This window comes from Electrophorus electricus, chromosome 12, assembly GCF_041902795.1.
Source record: "Electrophorus electricus isolate QZ-2024a chromosome 12, ASM4190279v1, whole genome shotgun sequence".
In the NCBI taxonomy this organism is placed as follows: domain Eukaryota; kingdom Metazoa; phylum Chordata; class Actinopteri; order Gymnotiformes; family Gymnotidae; genus Electrophorus; species Electrophorus electricus.
In genome coordinates this window covers 20,921,465-20,937,500 of record NC_137508.1, presented here as the reverse complement: position 1 = coordinate 20,937,500, position 16,036 = coordinate 20,921,465, and the positions used below count along the sequence as shown (strand labels likewise).

General features: G+C 42.7%; 1 protein-coding gene across 2 annotated transcripts in view; it reads right to left on the bottom strand.

Moving 5' to 3' along the window:
• The window catches only part of slc8a3 (solute carrier family 8 member 3), a 58,003-nt gene that overhangs the window by 27,422 nt on the left and 14,545 nt on the right, over positions 1–16,036 (bottom strand). For both annotated transcript variants that reach the window (XM_027005779.3, XM_035531389.2), the window contains exon 2: positions 11,973–13,837. In XM_027005779.3, coding sequence (XP_026861580.3) covers positions 11,973–13,750 — 1,778 coding nt within the window. In that variant the 5' untranslated portion in view covers positions 13,751–13,837. The remainder of the gene's footprint in view (positions 1–11,972; positions 13,838–16,036) is intronic.

Sequence of the window (16,036 nt, the reverse complement as noted above, 5' to 3'; positions counted from 1 at the left end):
ACAAGGGAAGGAGGCTCTCTTCCGCTGACTGAAATGTGCAAGAATGCCATAGCCAGAGGGCACATCGACTAGGCTGGATGATCACACACTACCACACACTACCACACACTGTGCTGCAAAGGAGTGAAGGACTAGTAAATATCACTGGTGCACAATTTCTTCCTGTGTGATTGGGTGTGTTTGGTCTTTGTATGTGACTCTGTGGATACATTTGTGTGTGATATTGTGTGTGTGTTTGTATATGTTTGAACAACTGTGTGTTTTGTGTGTGTGAGTGAGCATGTGTACTGTTATAAATTGCCCTGACAATTTTAGAAAAACAGAGAAAAATAAAAGAATCTTGGTCCATAGTCCAGACAAGGAGAAGTGCTTTTTGCAAAAAAAAAAAAAAAAAAAAAAAAAGTTTTGTGTGCATGTATGTGTGCACATAAATGTTTGTGTGAATGTATATATGTGTGTGTGTGTGTGTGTGTGTGTGTGTGTGTGTGTGTGTGTGTGTGTGTGTGTGTGTATTTTGATCTGTTTGGTCTCAGTGGACCTAAATCTGAGCGCTCAGCAGGAACAAAATCAGTGTGGGCATGTGTCCCACCACTCACACAAACCGCAGACACGTGTGTGTGTGTGTGTGTGTGTGTGTGTTTGTGTGCTCATTAAAGAAAAATGGGAAGTGAGTATCCAGTGCCTGTCAAACTGAGCTCAAGAAGCAACTGTGACAGATTTCTTCTGTAAGAGCACATGGTGGATTTCACACACACACACACACACACACACACAAATTCCACACACTGGGCTTATCCAACAAACCCATATTTACCACATTACAATATTCCCAATTCAAGATTGAAATCACCTCCCTTGAAACTACAGTCACTATCTATTTGAATAAGTACATCTATTTTATAGGTGCATTACAAACCTGTATACAATTACAGACAGGAAGTAATTGGTTGCGGGTCAGTCAACAGAGATCTTGTAGATCCCGTAGTCAAAAGCAGACCCTCAATGAACAGCTGAAGGACACGTAACACAAACTGTTCATGGCAACAGATCACTAACAGCACCCTTGGCTGGATATTTTTGGATTCTGGACCACTCTCAGCTCAACAGTGTCACAGGGCACGTGGGAAAAACTCCAGCAATGCTGCTGTTACCTGACACACTCAGGCCAGCACAACACTCACTACTGTGCCATTACTGGTGCAACCTCTTTGGTGTGTTGAGAGTGGTCTACCACCTATCTGGCATCCAGTCAGTGGTGCTCTGTCTACAGTTGTACACAGGTATATAATGTCCTATTAAAATGAGAGCGACTGTATCCAATATGGCCAATATGCCATGGGTGCCCAAGAAAAAGATAGCTGTTGACCTGCCCAGCTACCAACAGAGTGTAGAACAGCAAACGCCTTTATTTATTGACTAGCATGTTGAATAGCATATCTATGATCGGTATTGTTGTATAGGGTATATTCCAGTACGTCTTGATGGCTTTACTGCATGCCAGGAGTTGATAGGTGTATTGTACCAGAGGAGGCCAAAAGCTGAGGACATATCTGTAACTGAATGTGTCAAACAAATGAAGCATACAGTGTGTGAGAGAAACAAGCAAAAGAAATACAATAAAACCACTTCTGGAAGCATATGATAATTTGTGTGAAGTGTCACATGAGCACGTTTGAAAACCTCATGATTACCTTTCCAAACATTACAATAACTACTGTCTGGGGATGAGAGGGAAAGTAATCATAGGTATTGGTACAACGATCACAAAGACTTTAAACAGAGGTTCAAGAAATGGATAGATTGTGCTCCATGGAGCCAAATGAACACTTAACACCCCATCAGACCCATGTTATGGTGTAGTGTGGGAAAGTCTAATTCATCCAGTTACGCAAATCTTTCTGTCAATCACAAAACAGCAAACACTTGATGATTAAAGCTTGGACACTGTCATGTGAGAAGTAGAAGCCATACTGAACATCTGCCCGCTGACTACGGTTTCAAGTAATCCCAAGTAGAACGGCATTCCACCAGGGGCTTTCCAAAAGGAATACCTTCACTCTAAACATGAATGGAAACAAATGCAGTATGTTTCTGAACTCATTTGGACTGGATGGGTAAAAGGATACCTACTTCTCTTACAAGTAAAACAGAAATGGAATCATATCACAAGAGTCGATTCACAAGGACGTGTCAGAAGTGTACTTCTAAAGACAAGACCAACATGGTCGATCGGCCCACCAACAAAGTCTGCCTGTTGGTCAAATATTTATACTAAAGAATCAAGACTTTAATACACCACAACATTTATCATTTTATCCAAAGCGACTTACAATTATGACTGAGTACAACTTGAGCAATTGAGGGTTAAGGGCCTTGCTCAGGGGCCCAACAGTGGCAACTTGGCAGTAAACCAGCAACCTTCCAATTACAAGGCAAGTACCTTACCCACTGAGCTACCACTGCCACCAAAAGAACGCAAACATTTCTAATAATCTCAGGACATTGGATAAAACAAATTTAAAATGAAAGATTTACCTTCATTTATATATTTGTTGGCTTCTAAGCTTTTATTTATTATGATTTACACTTTTAGAAGAGTATATGAGCCAGAGTGTACAGTAGAACAGCAAACACCTTTAATTGTTGACTAGCATATTGCCATGATCGGTATTGTTATTTAAGATATATTTATTTAGGGGATATACCAGCTCGCTCCCATGGTGTTATTGAATGCTGAGAGTAGATAGGTATATCGTACCGGAAGACGCAGAGCCCCGGACATCTGCGTTAATAGACCAGTTTTTTTTGTCTAATTCTGACATTCCTCATTATTTATTTTATTTTTTTCTGAGAAATTCTCTTATGGCCCTGGGGTAGAAGCTGTGAAGGGTCTGTCAGAGGTTCAGTGGCCAGTCTGTCCAGGATGACCATATTGAAGCTAAGTCTATAAAAAACATCTTTACATAGCTGGTGTTCAAGGTGGATCGGTGCTCTGTGTAGAGCAGTAACCGTGGCCTCTTCTAATTGGTCTGTATGCAAATTGATGTGGGTCAAAGGTAGATGGGAGGCTATCTTTGATGTGCTGCCAGACAAGCCTCCCGAAACACTTTATAATGATCGGCGTGTCACTGGACAGCAGCCAGTGAAAGCACAATCATAGGCCTTGGAATGATTGTGACAGACTTCAGACGCAGTGGGATGGTGGATCTAGAAAGGGACAGGTTAAGATCTTTGTGAAGAAGCCAACATGCTGGTCTGAACAATCTTTCATCAGCCTGCCTGTGACAGCATCAGGGCTGGCAGCTTTCATCAAGTTTAACGCTCCGAGTACCCACCTCAACTCATGCTCCTGAACTGTGAAAATTTGGCTGGTGGGGGGTCAATTGTCAATGTGTTGGATACAGACTTTGAGGAGAGTTCTGACCTTTGGGGTATAGCTAACTAGTTAACTAGTTTATCAAATGTTAAATTGAAATAAATATCATTGAATATATTGTTATACTTTCATATAACCCTCTAAAGGCTGCCTTATGTGCTGTAATATGAGGTAAACGTTGTGAAATATCAGAAACCATATTTTACTCTTTACATCTTATCTTCTGAGGTGACAGCACTTTTTCGAGTGGACAGCTTCTTCTGTCTTGTCTGCACAGTTTTAACGGGGCTACCTCTGTCGCTTGGCAAGTCAATGTGGAAAAAAAGCATACTTCTCCTAATCCTGGAGAATATGTCTTTTATGCAATGTCCAGATGCGTAACTGGTTAGAAAAAAGTTACGGCTTATCTTAAATTTTAACTTACAGTATTAGGCCTAAATATTATATTTTAAGGAAAGCTTGAATGCTTCAAAACGCTTAGTTTTGGCAACTCTAGTACACTCCATTACGTTACGTTCCCATAACGTAGAACATAGAAAGTTTCAACGTTCAAACAAGCCCACGTAATTGTTATAGAATGTACCAGTAACGCTATTTTAAGAACGTTTCGCCTTAACATTGACAGAACTGTTACATAACAGACAAAAAAAATATTCCTTGCCTGCTCGCCAATTGATCGCAAGGGAACAAATTACTGGACTCTGAAACATTCAAATTTCATAGTCCTATTTAAAATTGGAGGTATGAACTAGTCACATCTGATTGTGGAATCTTTTCTTTAGGTTTGCAAATTTTTCACTTTGGTAATCGGTGTGAAAGTTATAGCTATATTTGTTGGAAACACCGAAACAATTTTACAATTCGCAGCCCTGGACAAGAATCGCTACATTTATTTACTTACTTAAACATTTAAAATATTATTCTATAGGGGGGGGAAATCGTCCATTATGTGCTGTAACTATAATAAGATGTAATCCCACAACCTTCGCGAAGTTTCTTACAATAACAATCAGTAGTGGAATGCTTCTAAAGTCTCCATAAAGATGTGGAAACCTCGGGAACAAACCCCCGGGCTCACAGAGCGTCGTCACGGAGTCATGCTGCTTTAGGCGATCGGACAGCGCGATATAGCTGCTCCAGGTGAAATAACAGCTTCGGAAATGTCTGCATGTGGAGCTCCACAATCCATCTAATAACGTCTTTGTAATCGCCACCGTAGTCAAACAGACTGAGATAAGCGCAAATCTAAAAGCATCTTGTCCTTTTTAAACGTGTTGTGCTGTTGACCACTTTAAGTGCGCACACCCAGCCTTTTTGAAATATATTGTCTTATTGCCTATTTTAGATGTGCGCTCGGTTCCTAGGTTTCATTTAAAATATTTGATTGCAAGCTAATTTCTCATATTCATTTCAAGCCTCAATAAACCAAATCTGAAGTGACAGACGATTTTTCTTTTTTGTTTGTTTTGTTTTGGATGCAGAAGTAGAAAACAAACCTTTTGGTCCAACTTTTGTTATGGCGAACATGATTATGTGCTCATTTCTCACATTCAATTCATATCGCAAGAAACCACATTTCAAATAACAGACTTCGTTCATTGTTTTTGTTTTAGATGAAAAAATAATACCGTGTACACGGTTCCGCCGCGCTGCCGGTATTGATTTACTGCAACCGCAATAAGCGCACGCATGGGCAAAAAGCCACATGTTAGGATTTGACCGAATAAAGTATAAAATCCGATCTAGGGCCACATACGAAAGTGACTCAAAACGTATTTGAAAAGGTAAAAAAATCAGATTTCTGTCACGAAGCATAAATGTAATAATTCAAATAATTGAAGTTGAATCACGTTAGGTTGGTAATGTGAACGTACCCATATGCTAGAGTCGTCGTAGACAAGGAAACGAAAAACGGCAATTAAAAACGTTACGTTTTATAGTCTGAGTTTTGACATTGAAAGCTATTACAAAAGGGGGCACGTTAAAGCAGTTAGCAAAGCAGTCAGTTTTTTATTTAAAAGGAACGCGGTAACGATTCAATAGTAAGATGACCTACAGATTTAACCTACTATGATAGCGGAGCACCTTGTAGCCTGCCATGATTATGAAACGCTAGTTGCTTATCCGTGCTAGCATAAAGGTAGAACAATCTAACCTTTTCCCTTTTTTTCTTAAATGGGGAACAGATTTGTAGCAGACGTAATTGTAGCCTAGTAATTGTAACATAGTAGATCGTGTAGCCTAGTAATTGTAACATCGTGATGAATTCAAAAAGGTTGGGTATGCATCCATAACACACGTACACAGGCGACCTTCCTCATCACAAATGTTAATGTATTAGAAATACACCGCAGGTGTACAGTTGATGGTTACTCATCTGCTCATGCAGTTTGTGTTAGCTAACTTCTTCAATGCTAAGTTTCTGTGTGAATGTTTTTGGGATACAAACTTTCAAACTTGATTACAACAATTTAAACAGGAAGGAACAACAAGTTATAGTACAGAAAATGGTCTGGTCCCCTCAACTTTTTCATTTGTCACTACTTCAGCTCCTGTAAGGTGTTCTTGACTGCTTAGTGAGAAAAGCACCAGCAGTCAAAAAGGAAACTCTGGAAGAACTTATAAAGGACTGCTTGGACTGCTATACCTGCAAAATACCCGCAGAAACCTCATAACAGACAGCCGTGAATATGGCAGACAGGCTGGCCTTAAAACTACAGATATGTAGAATGTAGAATTCAAGCAAAAACAAGTTAGTTGTTAGTTGAAACCTTCCTGTCCTGTTAAATATTTTGTGGTCTGTTATCTCTTGAAACAACCATTTCAATTTCCATCTTTATGTAGGTGTAATGTAGATGTGAGACATGCACACAGACACTGCAGACATTGTTTGCACACAGGTGGGATGGCGGGGGTGTGTGGTGGCGTTCCAGCTCTGGGGAAACTCCTGTGGGTTTGAGCCTCATCGGTGTAAATACAGAGAGCAGATCTCTCCCAGGCTAATCCTCAGTGCTCCTATAATACTGCGCTGAGGTTGCATTTGTAGTAGGTGCGTTATCAGTGAAGACAGCTACATTCCAGGCCAGTCCACAAGATTACAAGCACCATGCAATATAAAGTTCGATTGTGATGATGCTTTTTATGACATATCTCCATTACATGACATAGCCATTTTAAGCATACTGATTGTCATTTCTAATGGAACCATAAATCTCAATACATCTCCAGCAACATTTGAAGGAAGATGGAAAGGAGATGTGAAACATTAACTCTTATTTCAGCAGTTGCTCAGTTTTGCAGTTCGCCACCTCCACTCGAGATCTTTTTTAAGCCATTCTTTTGTTTTGTTGTCATAGTGATCACCAAGGTCTTCTGCAAAGCTCCGCTCAGACAGCACATGACCTCATGACCTTATGCAGAATCCAGCACATGACCAACCTTTTCAGTGTCTTTGAACCTCTCCGTATTGATTCGGTTGGACCTGCGGAAAGGAAGCAGACTGAAACCGAACAAATCTGATTCACCGTGCTGTAGACGCCAATGGACAAGGTGGTGGTGTCACTGCAGTCTCTGCTTGTCCAGACAAAAATCCCAAAACAAGCATCCTTTGTCCATCACTTACTGCTCTGCATGAGACTGAAATGCAAGGCTGTGTTTCATTGCATTTTCAGCATTGTCAGTTATTCTCATCCAAAACTACACTCATTTAATAGCACAACAGTAAATTTGCTCTTGTGGACTTGAACCCTTGACCTTGGTGTTACCAGCACCCTGTGCTGCCTGCTCCACACTGCCTATGCTGGAACATTTTGCGGTGCACAGTGCAGGTGAATGGCTTCAGCATGATAAGAGCCCTGGCTAAAACTGAGAATAGCACCCAGGTTATCTACATGAGGAAGCAGCGTGATTTTGGATTAAGGATTAATAAAATTAAGATGAAATTAACTCCGTGCTTCTGATAGGTTGAAGCTTCTAAGTGGTAAAACAGATATCATGCACACTGCTCTGTCACTCATCTCTGCTGCTCTGGCTCAGTGTGACATTTCAGAACCTCCTTCTTTTCAGTCGCAGGTGTGTGTGTGTGTGTGTGTGTGTGTGTGTGTGTGCACGTGCACATTGTGCATATTCACACGTGTGTACGTATATGTGTGTGGGAGAATCATAAAGTTCAAAATCTCTCCTCCCTGGCCAGCTGAATGTAATATTCATTAACTCACATTTCAAATATGAGTGCTGTTAAACACTACGCTACACACACAAAGGGGGAGGAGCTAGTTGTTTCTGAAGCTGTTCACAGCTGTTTTTCCAGGGTTCCACTCTATACACCGGGAACATAGGTTATAAACGCAGGGAAGTTAAACAGTGGCCCTGTTTATTTGTAGCCTGTACAATGCAGATGAGGATGGTGCAGGAGATGCTCATTAATTCAGGGTGCAGATATTTAAGCTCCAATGGCTAAGAATTCACACACACACAAACACACACACATAAACAAACACACATGCGCCAGCTCAGAGGCAAGCGTCCACACTCAGATAGTCTCTTAAGTATTTGGCCAAGGATGAGAAATCCACGGATAGAATAAACATGAACTAATGATTGTGAAACTTGAAACTCAAGTAATTTAATTGTCTTTGAAATTATAGCTAACAAATGTGTTGTTTCAGTTTGGTTCTAATCCAATGCATAACCCTTTTTACCTCTCTCTCTCTCTCTCTCTCTCTCTCTCTCTCTCTCTCTCTCTCTCTCTCTCTCTCTCTCTCACACACACACACACGCACAGACACAGTTACTCATGCATTGCAGTTTCTTGTGGTGTTTGAGGGCTCATACATGGTAAACAACCTGACTACACTATTAATCACCAGCAGTATTTCTGGACCATAGGAGAATCTCTCTCTCTCTCTCTGTCTCTCTTTCCATCTCTATCACTCTCTCTTTCTCTCTCTCTCTCTCTCTTCTTTTGCTCTTTGTCTCTCTTTTACCCTTTCCTTGTTACTCGGTTATCATTCTCCTTCATTGGCTGTGTGGGTTCTGGGTGTACTACTGCACATGAATGAACCTGATTAATTAGCCTCTTACATATGTTATGGAATCTTTAGACCATCATCTTTCATTACCACCTGACAGTGCCATGCATCTTTTCCCTGATGCCGACAAGCTATATGTGTGTGTGCGTGCGTGCATGTGTGTTGCATGCGTGGGTGCAAGCACTGGCAAATCTATATCTGAGTTTGGGTGTGTGTGCGTGTGTGTGTGTGTGTGTGTTCGTGTGTGTGTGCGTGCGTGCTCTTATGAAGAAACATGCTCTACTTAAGCATGATCAAAGTGCTTAGATGCTTCCTAAGTGTTAATATTACACAGCTGTTCCTCTGGGGGTTACACTGTGTACATTAAAGACCAGTTTGAAAAAAAAAAAAAAAAGGGCAGTTCGTCTTCATCTCATTTACACTCACAGAACAATTACCTCTGTCTTCAACCCCTAATAAATAAACCCCACTAATCAGCAGATTTTATCAACTCCCTCTGTAGAGCACAAACATGTCCAGCAATGTCCGATTTCCTTACACAGTATCTCCATCCTTCCCTCTCTCCTTGGTGTGTGCCTCAAACAGCTCTCTCTTTCAGCAATCAGTGAGATGGCCAGGGAATCTGTCATTCTATAAGGTGTCTAATTGTCAGAATCATGTCAGTGCCCTGGAACTGGAAACAAACTACATTGTACAAAACAGAGTGCATCAACTAGCCACAAAATATGTCCCATCTCCAAGTTTCTGAAAGTTTTCAAATGTGGTTTATTTACCGCTACGCTTTCTTAGCTACATAGCCAAGCTTCCTTACCAAATGCCAGTCTTTCTTTAAAATTATATCTGCCAGTGTAACCATTGCCTAGCTACACTGTGTGCATAATTATTAGGCAAGAGAGTATTTTGAACATATCATCATTTTTATGCATATTTTACAACTCCAAGCTGTATACACTTGAATGTTTATTGGATTTAAGCATATCAGGTGATGTATATTTGTGTAATGAGGGAGGTTGTGGCCTAAGGAGATCAGCACCCTATATCAAGGTGTGCATAATTATCAGGCAGCTTCTTTTCCTCAGGAAAAATGGGCCAAAAGAGAGATTTGACTCTGAAAAGTCAAAAATTGTTAAAAAAAAAAAAAAAAGCTTTCAGAGGGATGGAGCGCTCTTAAAATTGCTATGATATTGGTGTGTGATCACAGAACCATCAAACGTTTTGTTGCAAATAGTCAACAGGGTCACAAGAAACGTGTTGAGAAAAAAAGATGCAAATTAACTGCCAAAGATTTGAGAAGAATCAAACGTGAAGCGACTAGGAGCCCGTTATCCTCCAGTGCTGTCATATTCCTGAACTACAACCTACCTGGAGTTCCCAGAAGTACAACATGTTCAGTACTCAGACACATGGCCAAGGTAAGAATGGCTGAAACCCGACCACCACTGAACAAGACACTTAAAGTGAAACGTCAAGACTAGGCCAAGAAATATCTGAAGACAGATTTTTCAAAGGTTTTATGGACTGATCCGATGAGTGTGACTCTTGACGGACCAGATGGATGTGCCTGTGGCTGGATCAGTAACGGGCACAGAGCTCCACATCTATTCACACGCCAGCAAGGTGGAGGTGGGGTACTGCTATAGGCTGATATTAAAGATGAGCTAGATGGACCTTTTCAGGTTGAACATGGACTTAAGATCAACTCCCAAATCTACTGCCAGTTTTTAGAAGACACTTTCTTCAAGTAGTGGTACAGGAAAAAGTCTGCATCTTTCAAGAAGATCATGATTTTTATGCAGGACAATGCTCCATCGCATGCATCAAAGTACTCCAGTGCATGGCTAGCCAGTAAAGGCCTTAAAGATGAAAAAGAATAATGACATGGCCCCCTTCCTCACTCGACCTAAACCCTATTGAGAACTTCTGGGCCTTTCTTAAACGGGAGATTGACGGTGAAGGAAAACAGAACAGCGCTCTGAACAGTGTCTGGGAGGCTGTGGTTGCTGCTGCACAAAAAGTTGATCTTCACCAGATTAAGAAACTGACAGACTCCAGGAATGGAAGGCTTATGACTGTTATTGAAAAGAAGGGTGCCTATATTGGTCACTGGTTTTATTCATGGATTTATTTGTTTGTTTGTTTAATGTCAAATGTTTATTTGTAAATTGAGTTGGTTGTTGATTTATTATTCACACTTTAACAGATGAAAATAATAAACAAGTGAGATAGGAAAATGTCTGTTTTTCCTTTAGTTGCATAATAATTCTGCACACTAATAAATAGTTGCTCAATAATTATGCACACATAAATATTCTCCTAAAAAAGCCAAAAGCTCACTTTTACTTTCTTAAATGTACAGGTTTGAGGTTTATTAACATTTTGGATTGACTGATGGCACTGTAGTTGTTCAATAATAAAATGAATCCTCAAAAATACAGCTTGCCTAATAATTATGCACCCCGTGTATGTACATGGCTAACTACTGTAGCTAGTTAATATTAGCTCCAACATAGTCATTACATTATTTACAACTTTAAAATAACAAGTGCTGTCTGACGGATGTAACTGAGCCGTCAACTGTCCCAATGTCCCTTGTATTACGGACCTTTCCAGTTCTCAAGTTCACATTGTCTATGTAATGATTCACCACACAGAACTAGTTATTGAATCAAGGCTCACTTTGAACCTCTCCCTCTCTCTCTCTCTCTCTCTCTCTCTCTCTCTCTCTCTCTCTCTCCATCTTCTCGCTACCCCCCTGTTCCCCCCCTGTCATCAATCTCTCATGAATGCAATGCTAAGGAGATTATGACTATGATATTACTGCACCTACCCTGGGGGTTACGCTCCTCTTTCTCCCATCATCACACTTTAGATGATACCCTAACCCTTTAACCTATTCTAACTCCACTTACTTTGACCTGTGGTGTTGACCTTTAGTTGCCAGGTGACATACCCAGGGAATCGGCAGGTGCCATTTTTTACACGAAGCCCTATACACATTTAAAAAATGCACACCCCCCCCCCCATTCAACCATTCATACCACCAGCCCATGTCTTACCTATAGACTTGCTGCAAGAAAACTGGCCACAAAGACAGTCATGCAAAAGTAAGCAAGCAAGTACTCAACAGGAATTTGGCCATATGTATAATAACAAAAACTGCAGTGTCTATTTACTGTAATGTAACCATACACTCCCAGCCACACTCACACACACACAAACACACACACACACACACACACACACACACACACACACACACACACACACACACACACACACACACTCCAAATTTTCCAAGAACAGCTAGCCTGGCAGATATGGTGCACTGTATATAGACACATATCCAGTCACCCAGTCGCATCAAAGCTCTTAAAGCCAAGTTAGGAAAAAAACAGAATGTCATTGAACGATTAAAGGTTTTTCTAGCTTATTCTATTAGCAAAGCTAATCTCACAGAGCAAAGGCCAGTTCAACTGACAGAAATACTTGAAACTCTATCCAAATCTGTGCCTTCATCTTACCACAAACCCCACTGCAGAACAGTGTGCAGGATATTAAGTCCTTACCAGGTTTCATCGTTTTTGAACTCCAGCTCTCCGTAGGTGTCTTCGAAGTCTTCTCCAATTCCCTTGGCGAGGCCCTCCACGGTGCGGTACGGGACGATGACGGCTCCCCTCGCTCCAGACGTACGTAGCACCTTCACCTCCATCACACCCACACTCTCGCTCACGTGCATGGACTCGCTCTCAAATGTGAATATGCCCGCATGGTCGTCGTCCAGGATGGTGACTGTAGCAAGGGCAGGAAAGCCAAGAACCGCCTTTGGGTATGGCAGGCTGTTGGCCGACAGCACCTCGTCCTCTACCTCCAGCATGCGCACGTTGCTCAGACGCACGAAAAAGTGCTCGTCCTCCTCAAAGATGTCATCGTCAATGATGCCGATCGTGATCTCCTTGATGATCTCGCCAGGTTTGAACACCATCGTGCCTTCGGTGAATTCATAGTCTGCTCCAGCGTTCGCTGAACCATCCTCTGTCTTATAGTCCACGTAGATCGTCTTGGCAATGTCGCCACCCTTGCGCACGATGGTCAGCAGGACGGCGCCACAGTTCTCCAGGCACTGGTATGTGGCCGGCTCAAAGGCGATCCGCGTGACAAAGTCCTCCGGCTCCTCAACATGGATCTCCTGTATGCTTGTGCTCCTCTTGGCCTGGTCGGCGACATGCTTCTTCAGGATGTTGCCTGCCCCTGTCATCATGCGGGTGGCCTGGATTCGGTAGAAGGCGCGGCTCTTCTGCTGGTGCGACAGGGCATAGTAGTTGGCCATTTCCACCAGCTGGTCCAGCTCCTTCTCCGGGTGCTTCTGTTTCAGGTCCTTCAGTATCCGGATCATGTCACGACGAGACTCGTCCACTTCTTTTCCGTCCATCAGACCTATTAGATTGCTGGCAGCGTTACCGTCTACAAAATGCGAGTTCACCATCTTGCCATCCATCTCGATGTCCTTGGAGCGCTCTCCTTCTGTCTCGATGATCACGCGATGCTTGTCCATGCGGTACTTCTTGTGGATGAATTTGTAGAAGAGGAGCCGACGGTCAGCCACCCAGGCCAGGACCACGCAAACAGGGAAGAAAGCGAGCGTGAGTAGCCCCTCCCACACTTGCACCACGTTGGGTGAGAACACAGCCAGGATCATGTAGAGCCAGATGTAGGCGAACACACTCCATGCAGCCGTGACGAAGAATACACGCAGGTGCTTCACCCTGCGCACTTCGCCCTCTGGGATGACAGACACGCACAGGCCGATGATCACGAACATGTTGAAGGCTGCGCTGCCCACGATGGTGGAGGGCCCGAGCTCGCCAGCGTGGAACTCGTGGCCGCATACCTCGATGACAGAGAGGAGGATTTCTGGTGCGGAGGAGCCCAGCGCCATCAGCGTGAGGTTGGACACGGTTTCGTTCCATACGCGGATGGTGGTGGTCGTTGTTTCTCCATTGGGACGCTTGATGATGATCTCCTTCTCCTGTGAAGTGATGACTTCGATCGCCGCCATGAATCGGTCGGCAATGATGGACACGCCGAGGAACATGTAGATCATGGCAACGAAGTAGACGATGACACGTGCAATTTTGTCGCCCATGGACGGGTCTTCAGGGTACCAGATGGGAAGGATGATGCCAGGTTTGCATTTTGATGGCACCTCTGTGCAAGTGATGTTGCCGGGAGATGTTGAGCTTGGTGTGGCTCGCGCTTCCGCACAGAGGAAGGTCGCTGCCACGGAGACCAGGCCCAACCAGAGGCAGACAAATGTCCCTGGCTTTGTCGTCGTTGAGCGCTCCATGCACCCTACGTTGTCCTAAATGTCCGTCTTCTCTAATGGTCCTTCTGAGATCCAGCACTAGGCTTTCTTTGGTTCCACACTCACCACCTGCAAAGTGATAAGTGGATGTAAGTCAAACCATATAAAACATTTACTGTAAATTTGTTTTCGTCAAATGAGGCCTTGTAAATATGACTTTGAATGAAGTAACTAAGTTTCAAATCTGTGGTACAAAAATAAACAGTACACAGTGTCAAACTACTACAGGACACAATGTCCTGGTTTCAAAGTGCTTGACCTAGAGGAACAGTCCTGCATTTCCTCCCAGCAGCAGGATGTATGATGTGAGTACCCATGTGCCTCAGGAGAAACCATTATCGGATTTTTTATGGTTAAGGAATACCTTTATATCTATATATAAAAGTATACATCTTTAAAGTGTGTAAAGAACAATGTAACGTAATCGATCCTCTATAAAAGTACTGCAGGAGGGATGGGGGAATAGTGACCAATGAAACCCCTAAACCCTCACTCAGCAAGAGTCAGTGCTGGCAGAGTAAGCAATGTACAAAACAACACGCTGACAAAAAACCCACCCATAGCAGGAGCAGAGTAAGTGTGTGTGTGGGGGGGGGGGGGTTGGTGCGTGAAAGAGAGACAAATGGAAAAGAAATGCATAGCCAATTCAACTTCTGCTCCAGAGGGAAGCTATAAAATTAAGACATTAACACATAGCCACACACACACATGCGCGTTCAATCCTGTGTCTCATTGTGCATTTCCTAAGCTTGAATCAGGAAGAGGAGACTGCCAAACAGGATTCTCAGAGGGCTCGTAGAAAGCATATACTCTAATAATCCTGTTATCAACTAACCCTAGCTTCCATGCTAATTTTCTTACTTCGTTTCTTGCACACTTCACTGTTAACAAGGTTTGCCTGAGTCGGTCCTTTAATGCTTTACAGCCATCAGGCAAAAGGGGACTCCACTGTTAGCATTTTGGCTAATGCCACAAATCACAGCTCTAAGTCCGCAGCGGGTCTCCTGGCTTGATGTTGATGTCTGATGGTACACCATATTCCCCAGAGAAGGACTTGGTAAATTGTTGATAATCTGAAACAGGTATGTTCCTTCAGGACTGGAGTTTGACATGCCTGTGCTACCAAGATAATTACTGAGCTGGGCTACACTGTATGGCCAAAGGTATGTGGGCAGCCCTCCAAATAAGTACATTCAGGACTTTCTGCCACACCCATTGCTAAAAGGTGTTAAATAATGGCATGCATAGGTAAACACTGGCAGTAGAATGGGTTATAATGAAGAGCTCAGTGACTTTAAACATGGTAGTGTCATAAGTGCGACTGTGAATTTAAAGTGTTTAGCATTAGACCATGTCAACTCTCAGAGTGGGGTCACTGAGTACTGAAGCATGTAGGACTCACAAGTATCACTCACTAATAATTTTCCAGCTGCCACTGGAAGCACTGTCAGGGGCTTCGTGAAATGGGTTCCCAGGACTGAGCAGCTTAAGATCCCTACACATTGTAGTAATGCACAGCATCAGGTGGAGTGGTGTAAAGCACACCACTACTGAACTCTGGAGTGAATGTGTGTTCTCTGGATATATGAATCATGATTCAAATTCAGATTTCAAATTCAAATATAGAACTTTTTACATGTGTAATCACAAAGCATTTTCACAAACATCATATATACAGGAAATCCAGGTCCAGGCCTTAATGTGCAAGCCAAACAGACGGTGGCAAGAAAAGAAACCTTGAGAGGAACCTATCCTCAGTTCATAGCAGATGGCAAACTAATAGCACATAATGATCAAAGCTGCTTTTCCTTTTAACTTTAACTTGCTATAAAACTTATAAAAGCAGATTATAAGCCTTAAGAAATGACTAAAATATTTGTCAGAGGATCATTCAGTCAGAACCCATTTAACATCAGCACAGTAAACAACTAAACAAAGTCTTAGCAAGAGAGCCGATGGCGGTGGCGATGGGCTCTTCGGAAACGTCTCCATGGCACCCAGGAGCACTTTGGGCCTTCTCATCCAACCTTAGTGCTCAACCTCGCAAGTGCCATTTTGGCTGAATGGGCACAAATTCTCGAAGATACACCACAATTTTTGGGAAAGGCTCTTATAGCTCCAAAAAGACAGGGAAGATGATAGAACGGCCAAAAGTGTACATTTAGGGCAGCTCCAGCTCAAGATTTCCGCATATACTTTAAAGTGACGTGTTATCACATTCAACGCCCTGTAGGCCTCTACCATGCCTAATACCACACAGGGCTCTCC